A 13,036-nucleotide genomic window follows, 5' to 3' on the forward strand; every position below is an offset into this window, starting at 1 on the left:
CAGGGACACCTTCCACTGTCCCAGGGTGCTCCAAGCCCTGTCCATCCTGTCCTGGGGGCTGCAGAGGTTGTCAGCCCTTTGGGAATTGGAAAAAATCACTTCCTGTGTTCTCTCCTCAGTGTTTGATGTCTGTGGCTGCAGGAGGGAGCAGTGCTCAGTTTTGTTCTGGACACAGCCACACCTAAACCTATATCCAGGCCCAGGTGTGGGGTAGAAGTGAGGGTCAGCCAAAGCTTCTTCCACCTATTAGTGCTTCTCCTGCTCCAGAACCTCCTCACCCTAAATTCAGGATGATTTCTAGGCTTTCTTGGAGCCGGTTGTTACATCCCAGAGCAGGGTTGCTGCAGCCAGCCCTGACTGAGTCCCAGGAGCTGTCCCTGGGCAGAGCCTGGGCAGTGCCACGGGGACTCCTGAGATCTCCTCCAACTCCAGGGCTGCTGAAGCCCAGCACTCCTGTCACCCCAGCACAGCCCTGGACTGCTCTCAGCAGCTTTTTGGGTGCTGGCCTTGGTCAAGCAGCCAGGGAAAATCCCTCAGGCCTGCAAGGCTTTCCCAGCATGTTTCAGGCTCAGCTGGCTGGAGCCTTCACGGGAATTGTCCTTTGATTCAGCAAAACCCCAGCCTGGGCACTGTGGGGAGGGAAAAGGCTTTGAGGAGAGTCCAAGTCCATCCCTAACCCTCAAGTTCTGCTCCTCCTCTGCATCCTCACCTGCTCCATGCACGCAAGGAGGCAAACATGATTTCTGGGAGGAAAAAGTGTAACATTTATGTGCTCAACCTTGAACTCACTTTAGGAACTGACTTAAATTTCACTCATTATTTTTATATAAAGTTTATATACATTTGTTTTCTAGATTTTTTTCCCCTACCCAGAACTGGCAAGAAAACATTCCATTTGCCTCTAATCAATTTTCCTACGATTTATTTTATTTCTCTAAGTTGCCAAAAACAGCTGACAGATGTTCACGGCATGAACAGAAGTCTTCCTGGCTGGCATGAACCCTCACCCTCCCCTGTCCCTCCATCGCTGTCCCTCCCCAGCACAGGGTGCAGCCCCAGCCTTTCCCCGTGGTTTCCACTCCGGGGCTCACACGGTGACATCCCGGCGTCAGAGGCTCCACCAGTTGCAGGTGCGATTATTCCATCCCTGCCGCATCCTGCAGTGCCTCCCTCCCTGTGGTGGGAGCCAAACCTGCCCCGGATTTCTCCCAAACCTTTGCATGTCTCACCCCGCAGACAACACAAACAGCCCCGGGACTCGTGTGGGCACTCGTGTCGCCTCCCTGATGACACCGATGTCTCTCCATCTCAGCAGAGCTGTTTGTCACCTGTCACCCCTCCCTGCTGGGACACTGGGCTGGGGCTGGGTTTGGAGCTGAGAGGAGCCCTCAGAGCTGTCTGCAGCTTCCTCCCAGGGACAGCTCCGATCTCTGCTCCGATCTCCGCTCTCCGGGAGCAGGGACAAGACCTGAGTGAACACCGGGAGCTGTCGGGGGGGTCAGGCTGGAGATGAGGAAAGGTCCATCCCCAGAGGTGCTGGCACTGCCCAGGCTCCCCAGGGAATGGGCACATTCCCAACCCTGCCAGAGCTCCAGGAGCCTTTGGACAGCGCTCCAGGGGTGCCCAGGGTGGGATTGTTGGGGTCTGTGCAGGGACAAGGGTGGGACTGGATGATCCCTGTGGGTCCCTCCCAGCTGGGGATATTCCAGGATTCTATGATTCCAGCCAAGCACGGCTCATCTGAGCCCCATCACTCTTCCAGCCCCCGCAGAACATCCCCCAGTTTCTTCCAGCTGCCCTTACAGCACAGGAGCGCTGAGCTCAGCTCCTTCCGTCCCCTGCTGGCAGGGACAAGCTGGCACGGCAGGCAGGAGCCAGGGGCTCAGGAAAATGCGTGTGTGCTTTATTCATGGATATGTTTGAATATTGACATGTACAGAAAAGGTAAGTACAAGTTTGACCCCAGTTTGGGCTGGCACCCACCACCCTCCCCTCGTACAGGTGCACACATGGGGTTCCTGCTCCAGCACCATCTCCCAGCCCCGGGTCTCCCTCCCAGCTCCTGCTCCAGCCTGGACAATGCTGTACATGACAACGTGACGTGACAAGTATAAGTACATACACAATATTTCACAGGCTCTCAGGGCTGCCAGCCACTGGGAGTGGTGCTGTGCAGCCAAAAAAATAGAGTTCAGTGGTTACAGAAAGTCTGGCTGGTTCTTTAACTGTGTTTTTTTCCTTTCTTTTTCCCATGATTCTTTGTGCTTATGGAAGTCCTTAGGAATGGAGTAATTCTTAAAAAAAGTCTCCCTTTCTGTCTCTTGGCTCGCTCAGTCTTTTGCCTTTACAAGCAGCTGCTATGACTTCTGTAGTTAATCGAGACTTAAAAATGAAGACCCATGGTTCACTTCACAGAATTCAGCAGAGATGGAATTTCATCCAAAAAAATTACTGACTTTTCACAGGGAAAGAGCAGTGGTCTGTGCACACATGTTGGTGGGTGGAAGGAGAGTAATTATATTTGCTTCCTCCAAAAGAAAGGTTCAAAAGTCATCCTTTTTTGCAAAGTTTGACTCATGAACAGGCTTGGAGGGAGAATCAACATTAAATATTGGTGAAAAGAGTGAAATAATCAGAACAAAGCCATGAAAGTTTGGGGATTTTTTTTTTTTTTTCATTAATTCCCACCCCCCAACTCTTTCCTGCTGGGTGAGAGGCTCCTTGCTCTATGCCTCATTCGCTTCATTCTGAAGCATCCAGGCAGGACCTGGCCTGGGACAGGGCTTGGAGGACAGGGCACGGGAACTGAGGATCTTGCTGGGCTCTGATCCATAGAGACAATTAACATCAGCAGAGTCCTTAAAGCAGGATTAAACCCCAGAAGTGTCCAAGGCCAGGTTGGATGTGGCTTGGAAAAACCTGGAATAGTGGAAGGTGTCCCTGCCCATGGCAGAGGGGCTGGAACAAGATGAGCCTTAAGGTCCCACCTGACCCATTTCATGATTCTGTGATATCAATCCAGGGGAGATGATGGTGTCTGTCACTGAATTGTTAAAGCAGGTACTGATGTGGGACATGGCACTGGGACTGGGTAACCTCTGGAGGTCTCCTCCATCCCATCCAGTCTTGAGTAGGATTCTCCACACCTCATTTTACAGCAAACCAGTCTGAAGGGGGAGGTGAGGTGGGGCCACCAGGCATCCCGACCATCCAGAAAAACTCTTTCTCTGCTGAATGAGAAGGAAATGGCAAAGTGGCACTTCAACATCACCGACACTGACATGTGAGAGACACAGGAGAGGGTGCTCCTGCAAAGCAGCTGACACTTGCATCCCCGTCCTTTGCAGACACAGCCTGTGCACGATGGAAAGCTGGTGGAGACTGGTTTGCTGGGGCCAGATGTGTGGAAAAGCAGAGCACGACTACAGGACAGGACAGGAAAGGGGCAGAGGATCAATTGCTGGCAATCCCCAGCATGACCTCGTGGTGTTGAGGTGGCTCCTTGCCTTTGAAGGGCTGGGCAGTCGGGGTTTTGTGCCTCCCCCACCTGCAGCTCTGAGGACACAAGCTCTGCAGAGCTGCAGGTCAGAGTTGTGTCACTTGGTCCCTCAGGAGATGCTGACGTCCTGGGAAAAGGGAGATGTTCACAGCAACTCTGTGCACGTGTGGGGTCACTTTGAAAGGACTTCCCTGCCTGTAGCTCTCCCTCCTTGCCTGCTTTCCTGATCAGAGTGAGCTCCGTGGCCATGAAGTTCTCACACACAGCTTTTAGCTCAGGGTGTGACTCGTTACCCTGCACACAAGCCTTGGAACTTGGCGTGTTCCTCTGCACAACCCTGGATTAGGAAACCCAGGTGCTACAGCCCTGAGGACCTCAAGGAGCAGCACTTTGGACAGGATGCAGCAGGAGGATTTCTGTTCACGGCAGACACATCCACAGGTGTTCAGCTGAAAACCAGAATGATTTCTTGTTGGAACAAAAGCCACGGAAGTTGCTGCAGTTTCTCAGAAAATCTGAAGCAATAAACAATCAGAGAGGTTTTGCAGGAAATGGGAATAAAAAGCAATGGACTTTGCTGTGTCAGGTGCTTCCTAAGCCTTTCCATGCATTCAAATGCCAAGGGATTAATGATATTTATTGGAGGAGCACAAACCAAGGACTAAATGGACTGCTGCAAAGGCCAGGCCTAAATACACTCAGGGGGATTCTGGGGCTGTTGCTCTTCCTCCCATGGCACTCAGCCTGGGCAAGCATTTATCCTGGGAAACCTTCCCACTCCTCCTTACCATCTTTCCTGGCTTAACGCAGTAAAGGGGTTCAGCCCCCCAAGAGGCACTGGGATTCCTCAGGTCACCTCCTCGAGGAAAGACCCTGGGATGCTCAGGTAGTCCAAGGTCCCACACCTGCCTCCCTGTGCCCCAAGACACCAGAGACACTGATCCTCACTTTCCTCCCCTGGGCTCCGGCTGAGGCTCAGTAAAAGGGTCACTTCAGCAACCTTTGCTTAAATGACATCTTCACTCAAAAACAGGACCTGGCAAGAGGCAAAGCCCTTCACCTGCTCACCTGGACACAGGTGGTTGCCTCTGCCTGCTCTTCAAGGAGAGGAAACTGTAGCAATCTGGTCCCTACCCATGATATAGTTCATGACTTGGCCTTTCTTGGTGGGCTCACATCAAATCTGGCCCATGGGCTCACACCTTGGCCCCTGACACAGAAAGGGTAGCCTGGAGTGGGACAATATTGGCCTCCGGTTATTTGGATGTGGCAAAAAATGCCCCAAACACTGCACAGGACCAGTGGACAGACATGTTTGGGTTGCGACACAAAAAATTCAGTTGTAAACAAAATGCAACACACATGTTTCTTCCTGAAAACCATCAATACAGGACACAGGTTCCCCTCAGAAGGAGGGCCCGAGGGCAGGTGGCAGCTGGGACATGGGTGCTGGTTGCACTCTGGCCATGGTTTTGAGAGGGTGGATAATCCCTGCCAGCCAGTTCAGAGTGTGGTTCCTTGGTCCTCCCCAGAGGTGCTTCAGGTTCCTTTCCAGTGAACAAAGCCAACCACCTTCTCACGGGTCCTCTGGTTTCTTCAGTCTGGAGGAACCAGGTGCATTGTCCTCCTGAGCAACCCTGCAGACAGTCTGAACTCCACATCACTCGACATGCCCTGTCAGGAGCCCCTCCATGTGGGCTTCAGGAAACCTCCTGACAGGTCATCCGTTCATCCATCCATCAAAAGCCTTTCCCCTCTTGGCTGGGGCAGGAAAAAGCATTTCCTTTGCAGCTTTCATTTCTTGGATCAACTCTCTCCTTCATCTTTTCCAAGGGAATTTTCCATGGCTCCAGCCCTATCCACAGAGAGTTGGAGAAACAACAACCAAGCTGTGGTGTGGAGAGGTGGCCAGGACCAAGGATGAGCTGGTTGTCGACAATGCTGATCATATAAAATCAAATAAACTGGCAGACAGATGAGGAGGAGGAAGGGATGCCCAAACACTCACCTTGCCTTCCCATCCCCTCCCTTCTCCCTGCTCTCCTGAAAAAGTTACTGCTCTGGTTGTTCAGTAAAGAAACCAACACCGATCGAGTCTCTGCCTGGTGTGTGGCAGCCCTGCCTCACATCACGGGGAGGCTCAGCACAGCAGGGGCGAGGAGAAGCCACACCTGGAGCAGAGAGGCCGCCCAGCAGGGAGGGGCTGCTGGGCTGGAGGTCCCTGACGACAAACGAGTGGAGCCACGCAGGAGCCTCTCCTCTCCAGCCACCTGAAAGGGAAAGGAGACAGCGTGGGGTGAGGGGTGTCCTGGTCACAGACAATTCACAGCTTCTCCACCACTTCCAGGATGAAATTCTCAGTGCTAGATCTGGACCCGAGGCCCCTACTTGGATTTCTCTAAGGTGTGAGGAACACCAGCTTGAGGGAAACCCTCCAGATCTGTTGGGTACCAAGCCTGTGGCCTGGTGAAGGGATCCCTGTGCTCTGCAGCAGTGCCACCAGTGCCCTGAGAGCAGGGAGGGAACCTCAGGCTGCTTTTCTCCACCTCTTTTTCTCCACTACTCTTTTTTCCTTTTTTTTTTTTTTTTTCCTCCATGCTTTTTCTCCACTGCTCTGTGAAAACAGGGTGGAGAGAGGTGAATTGGGTGTTTTCCCAGCAAAGAAACAGTGACAAGCCTTAAAATAACCTGCATTTGGGAGCTCTCTGAAGGTATCAGTGCTATCAGGCAGCCCAGTGCAAAGCCCACGCTCAGTCCTTGGAGTCTAGTTAAAACTGACAGCTTCTGTAACCTGAACGTTCAGCAAATCAGGGTCACTGTTAATTATTCAATAGTAAAATAATTGAATCTGAAAATTACTCTGGTGTGGCAATTCAAGGTCATTTTGTTTTATTTAAAAATAAAATATTTAATGCCTATCACAGACATCATCAGTAAATGAACATGTTATTTGTTTTAAAATCATTTCAATTTAGTATTATTTTGATAATAATTTGCTGATGAACAGAATCTTTCCTTCTATATTTCCCAATGCTTAGCAAAGCTTAGTTGAACCTCTGCATTATGACCTCTAGAACCCTCGTGTAACAAGGGGGGAACTTGTGTCCTGGGAAGCTGAAATGCTTTGTCTGAAGCTGGACTGATGCTCTGAAGGACGGTGAGGAGCCAAGCCAGTGGTCCTGGCTGAAAACCCCACGGATTTCCCAGTACTTCTAAATAAAACATACCAGGGAAGGGAAGGGAAGGGAAGGGAAGGGAAGGGAAGGGAAGGGAAGGGAAGGGAAGGGAAGGGAAGGGAAGGGAAGGGAAGGGAAGGGAAGGGAAGGGAAGGGAAGGGAAGGGAAGGGAAGGGAAGGGAAGGGAAGGGAAGGGAAGGGAAGGGAAGGGAAGGGAAGGGAAGGGAAGGGAAGGGAAGGGAAGGGAAGGGAAGGGAAGGGAAGGGAAGGGAAGGGAAGGGAAGGGAAGGGAAGGGAAGGGAAGGGCTCCAGGAGGTGGAGGGTAGGTTGGATGTCTGCATGTGACTGAAATGACACAGGTGGAAGGAGCTGAGGTGAGGAGGCTGCAGGAGGCACAGGCATGGCCAATCATCTCTCCAGGCCAGGTCTGCCCTCTCCTACCTTGGTGGGCTGGAGGTGCTCCAAGCTGTTCTCTCTGAGGGTCGCCACGGCTCTGTTGGCATTTGGCTCCTGCTTGTACATCTGTGTGGTGGGGGGGATGGACGGGGCCACGGCTGTGTTCAGGTGAGTCCCGTTGCCAAACGCCTGAATGGCATTTTCTTTGTGTGGGAAAGATGGAGAAAAGGGTTGTCAGGGCAGGGGGAAGCATCCCTTTCTCTGCATCACCCAGAGGGATGCCTGGGGCTCTTCAGAGCCCCTGTGTGGGTGACAGGGGGAGCTGCACTCCGCAGACCCCAGAGGGCCCTGGCAGCCCCTGCCCGGGCACAGGCAGCCCCCCAGAGACACTTACGGAGACAGGCGTTGTTGGTGAAGAGGTGCAGGAAGCTCTCGCACTCTTCCTGCCGGTTCCCGCTGGCGTTGCAGGTGCACCAGGGAGCTATGCTGGATGTTGAGTTGTCGATGTAGTTGGGGGTGATGGGGCTGCCTGCCGGGACCGACGGACAAGTGTTACTGCGGCCAGGGGCTTCGGGGAGGGTCAGTGACATCCCTTCGTGCTGCTCTCCCGGGTTACTCTGCCCCAGCCCAGCCCCTCCAGGACAGCAGCACAACCCTTCAAGGGCTCATGCCATGGGTCTGGTTTGCTCCCATGGAAGAGAAGAGGAGCAGTCACAACCAGTTTGGTCACACCACCATCACCAAAGCCTCCAGTCAGTTAAAAACTGCTATCAGTCCAAGGAAGGGGCAGTGTCTGGGAATTCAGGTTCCCCAATAACATTCAGAGAATCACAGAATGGTTTGGGTTGGAAGAGACCTTAAATCCCACCCAGTGCCACCCCTGCCATGGCAGGGACACCTCCCACTGTCCCAGGCTGCTCCAGCCCCAGTGTCCAGCCTGGCCTGGGACACTGCCAGGGATCCAGGGGCAGCCACAGCTGTGCCAGGGCCTGCCCACCCTCCCAGACAGGAATTCCTTCCCAATCTCCCATCCAGCCCTGCCCACTGGCAGTGGGAAGCCATTCCCCCTTGTCCTGGCACTCCAGGTCCTTGTCCAAAGTCCCTCTCCAACTCTCTTGGAGCCACTTTAGGCCCTGGAAGGGGTCTAAGGTCTTGTGGAAACCTTTTATTCTCCAGGCTGAGCATTCAAAAACTGTATGTGAATGTGTATAAAGGTTTTCTCATGCTGTCATTGAGAAAGTCTATCTCAATCTTCAGAATGAAGGATTGAAACAGAATGAAATGTTGGCCTAAAAATGTCAGTCTGTCTCATCCATCAGGACAGAACTTGTCCAAAGGCCACTGGCACTTCTCTTAGGACTCTTGTCTGTCCCTGTGCCAGCTGCTTCCAGCTGGGCTCTGCAGCATCTGAAATGCCAATCTGACACCCTTTGAAGTTAGAAAAATGGCAGTGCATGATGATTTCCAGTGGCATCACTGGTGATGGCATCAGGGAATCTCTGGCAGCGCAGACACCCCGGGACAGCCCATCCGTTTCCACTGGAAAGAGAAGCTCAGATTTTGCAATAGGCCATGGTTTTTCTCCCTCCACTGCAGCCATCCTCAAGTTACCCCATACCCATGGCTTGGTCATGTCACTGAAGGGAGAAAGACCCGCACCAGGCTGGATGTGGCTTGGAGCAAGCTGGTGTGGTGAAAGGTGTCCCTGCCCCTGGCAGAGGGCTGGCATGAGCTGGGCTTTTCCAGGGCCCTTCCAACCTCAACTGGCTGGCTCTGTGATGTCCCTGGCAGCCCAGCTCCCCGCGCTGCTGTCCCCAGCCCGCGCAAGAGGAGAGGTTTGCAGCCTTACCGATGATGCCGGTGTAGGCCAGCAGGCAGGCGGCGAAGCTGTCCCTGCGGCAGCCGCTGGCGGCCTGTGGGGACGGCTGGCAGTTGAACTGGAACTCGGCATAGCGCGACCTGCGGGGCCGAGCACAGGACGGGACACGTCACCACGGGCACGGGGCACGGGGTGCAGCAGCACAGCCGGGGGGTGTACACAGCGGGGGGACACAGCGCTGCTGCGGGCGCGCCTCAAACAGGCGGAACAGGCGTCCTTTGCCCCCTCCTGCCCACCCCAACAAACCCAGCAGCAGGTCTGAACAGGTTCTGCAGTTCATGTTTTACAGGCTTCCTCCAGGACTGCAAGAAAAGTCCAGTCTTGGAAAAAATGGGGTTTTTTCTGTTGTGTGAGGTTGGTTTTTGAGGGAAGAGCTGTTGCTAGGAAGGAAATCAGTCTGTGATGCCATTTTGTATCTTTTGGGTAATAACTTTGCCTAAAGACCCCAGCCTTAATTTTTAGTCTGAGCTGATGAAACAGAGAATTGCTCTGATCCAGTTTCTGTCTCTAAAGACTCTAAATATAGCTGAGGTCACCTGAGATGAAGGGAAATGTCCAGAGGTTCAGATACGAAGTGTCCTACCCATCACCAGGCTGCTGCCCCATCCTCTGCTGCAGATGCCCATTCTCAGGAGAACTCTCTGGAGCCTGTGGAGCAGGCAAATCATTCTGCCAACAGTTATCTGCCATTAACTCTTTAGGCATGAGCCAGCTCTCTTGGTGGTGTTTGGAGAGCAAAGGATATCCCAGGCATCGACACAGGGCAGGACACAGCAACAGCTGGAGATCCAGATCCATCCCAACATTCGTTCTGTGGCCAGGCAGGAAGGGATTTCACACGGCATTTGAGCTGCTTTGGAAACTCAAGCAAGCACCAGCACTGACAACACTTGAAGGGAGGGTTCTTTATGTGACAACCTGCACTGTCTGAGCTGAGAACTGAGAGACTCAAATGTTTACCCTGCCTGGGCAATCTCCGAAAAAACTGAGCACACTGCTCCTCCCAGACATCCTGTCTCCTCCAGACATGTTGCTCTTGCTCCTGGTCAGTGTCAGCCTTCCAGTCTGCACTTTCCAGCCCACTTCTCCCCTACACCCTAGTCTTCTTATTTTTCTCATCTTTGTTCCCATATTTGCCCCATACCAACCCTTTTCTCCTGTAACACAGACAGGCAAAATCTCCTTTCCCTGAACTTGCTGCATTGTTTAGAGATTTAGAGAAGGGAGATAGTGACTGCAGATTTTATATCATCCATATTAGTAGAACCCACCCCTCTGAGCTGGGAAGTTCAAAGGGCTAGAGCTGTGCAGGAGCTGCAGTGCAGACAGAGTGAGATTTGGAGTCTTTCCCTCCATTTCTTTATGATTTATCTCTGCCTCTCCTTGTGCATTCTGCACTGCTGGCTTTGACCAGGTCACATGTCAACCTCCTGCTCCCTCTGTGTCTCCAGAGGATGTTTTATATCATATATTGAGAGGCCAAGGGACCGGATAATTAACAGCTGTGCTGCTTGCAGGAAACAGTGTCCGGTCTCCTGGGGAGTAACACTCTCCCCTTTGAACCTCCTCCTCCCCACTGGGCGCTCTTCTCATGTTAGGGAGAGGGCAGCATCTGCCCATTTCAGATTCCCTGGGTAGCCAGGGGACAACATCTGAGCAGGGCCCGGTTAGCCCAGGGGCTTTGCATCTTTCAGACTCTACTTCTGCACAGCTCAGCTGTTCTCCTGCCTCCGTCTTTCTGGGGTGCAGAGTGCTGAGTGTATTGGTACTTTCATGCTTCCAAGAGGATGCCTCTGCTCTCATCTTCCTTTGTGAAAATACATAATATTTTTGTTGTAATTAAAAGATGATGTGATGGTAGGGAATGGCCGCTGGAAGTTCAGCTCAGAAGTCCCAAATCCCACAGCAATTAGAGACTGAGACAATACAGGGAGGTGTGTCCTACACTTGTTCTTGTGCTCTTCCCCAGGGGTCTGCTCGTGGCCCAGCTGCACACAGGGCACTGGGCTGGGGCCCCCACGGTGCTGTTATTGTCTCACATCTCTCACTGCCAGGTGGGCTCCGCTCCCAAGAGCTCTCAGTGGATTAGCCTTCAGGAATATCAAACACTTGGAGAAACAGGGAGGTGAAAACCGTACAGATGAAGGAAAAGCAAGAAGGGGTTCTGCTGTCAGTGTGCACATGGGATGGGTCTGTGTGTGTGTGACTGGGGCTGCATGGAAACAGAGGAGCAAACCAGGCTGGCCACAGACTGTGAGGTGGATCTGGAATGACACCAGGACTCTGAGACTCCTGTTGCAATCACCAAAACATAGAATCACTGAATCACAGAATGGTTTGGGTTGGAAGAGACCTAAAAATCATCTTGTTCCACCCCCTGCCATGGGCAGGGATACCTCCCACTGTCCCAGGCTGCTCCAAGCCCAGTCCAGCCTGCCCACCCTCCCAGCCAGGAATTCCTTCCCAACAGGCCATTTAAATCTACCCTCCTTCAGTTTCCAGCCATTCCCCATTGTCCTGTCACTTCTTGCTCTTGTCCAAAGTCTCTCACCTGCTCTCTTGTAGGATCCTTTTAGGTACTGAAAGGTGCTATAAGGCCTCTCCAACACTCAGCCTTACAGAACAATGGTGTATTTTTTACATGTATGGATTAATTTTTCTAATTAAACAAGCAAACAAACAAACATGGTTTTAAGGCCTTCACGAGTGCCTGTGGCTGTCAGCATAGCTTGGGTGCTCCTTGAGGATGCTCTGGGCTGGGGAGGAGAACAGTGAGGGAGGTGGCTTGGTGAAAGTGGCTGCAAGGACCCTCCCCCATATTCCTGCTTAGCCTGCACATTCCTGGAACTGTTTCCATAGCAGGTCTTTCACTAGGACCAAACCCAAAAATCCATAAAAAATGCCAAAAAAACTTCAGCGTGCTCATCTCACATTTCCTTCTGTCCGTTCTGTAGGATACAAGGCCATGGCTCACGGGAAGGGCCCGCTGGGCCCCGGGCTGCCCGGGGGCTGTGGTGGGACGCTGCAGCCCAGGGCTCTCTGCAGTGAGGACACAGCCCGGCCACGGGGCCGTCACCAGGGCCTGTCCCGGAGGGCTCTCCCCGGCCCTGCCCCGCGTGCGGGCATTACCGCAGACATTACCTGCACACGTAGTTCTTGCGGCAGGCGTCCAGCGGCGCCAGGCAGTTGGGCTTGTCCTTGGACTCGTAGGAGCAGGCCGGGACGATGGTCTGGCGCCGGCGCTCGGCGCAGGCCGTGTCGTCGCAGGGGCAGAAGAGCAGCTCGTGCGTGTACTCCGGGGGCACGCGGTCGAAGAACTTGCGCAGCGCCTTGTGGCACTTGGAGCGGCTGCAGGTGTCGGCGCGGGCCAGGCGCCGGATGCAGAGGGACACGTACTCGGTGCGCAGCCGCTGGCACATCTCGTCCACGTTGCAGGCCTTGGCGGCGTCCAGGCAGCGGTTCACCTGCGTCACCTCGTTCTCAGAGCCTGCGTGGGGCGTGGGGCACCGTGAGGGCGCTGCGCTGCCCTCCCCGCCAGCAGCACCACCCCCGAGGCCTTTGTGCCCACCCTGCTCCGTCCACGGCCACCCTGAGACCACACCCGCTGCAGCAAGGCAGTGCCAGGGTGAAGCGGAGGTTTGCTCTCCGTGTCCTGGCAGGACCAAATCCCCTTCCCATACTCATCTTTTCCAAGAAGTGCCACTGTCACATACCAGGCTTCACCCCCCAGAGCTCACTTCTCCAAGCTCATATAATTAATAAAATGAATTTTTCTTTAATCTGTGCATCTGGTAACATTTTCCTAATGCAAATTAACCAGCCTGAGGCTTGGAAGACAGCAGGCATTAGAAAGTGCATCTACTTATGGCCATGAGTGGATCCGCTCGAGTGTTGGGATCTCCACTCCTGAACTTCTTGTTTCTGCAGGTTGCTCAAGATCAAAGGCTGAGTCCGTGGCAGAGCTGGTCTGTGACACAGGGGTGGTCTGCACCAATTCCTGGCACCTCAGACTCACTGCCCTGGACGGGCAGTTTCTTTAGGCCTCTGCAGGGTCATGCCTGGCTTTGGCGGCAGCTCTCTTTGTTC

General features: G+C 53.4%; 1 protein-coding gene across 1 annotated transcript in view; it reads right to left on the reverse strand.

The window, feature by feature from the left end:
- Window positions 1-1,073: 1,073 nt before the first annotated feature.
- The window catches only part of LOC134552549 (GDNF family receptor alpha-4), a 65,949-nt gene continuing 53,986 nt past the window's right edge, over window positions 1,074-13,036 (reverse strand). The window contains exons 4-8 of the mRNA XM_063401226.1: window positions 12,092-12,437; window positions 8,921-9,030; window positions 7,466-7,600; window positions 7,117-7,274; window positions 1,074-5,769 (exon numbers count right to left, since the gene is read on the reverse strand). Of these exons, the coding sequence (XP_063257296.1) occupies window positions 5,623-5,769; window positions 7,117-7,274; window positions 7,466-7,600; window positions 8,921-9,030; window positions 12,092-12,437 (896 nt within the window). The 3' untranslated portion in view covers window positions 1,074-5,622. The remainder of the gene's footprint in view (window positions 5,770-7,116; window positions 7,275-7,465; window positions 7,601-8,920; window positions 9,031-12,091; window positions 12,438-13,036) is intronic.

This window comes from Prinia subflava, chromosome 7 (assembly GCF_021018805.1).
Source record: "Prinia subflava isolate CZ2003 ecotype Zambia chromosome 7, Cam_Psub_1.2, whole genome shotgun sequence".
Taxonomy (NCBI): Eukaryota; Metazoa; Chordata; class Aves; order Passeriformes; family Cisticolidae; genus Prinia; species Prinia subflava.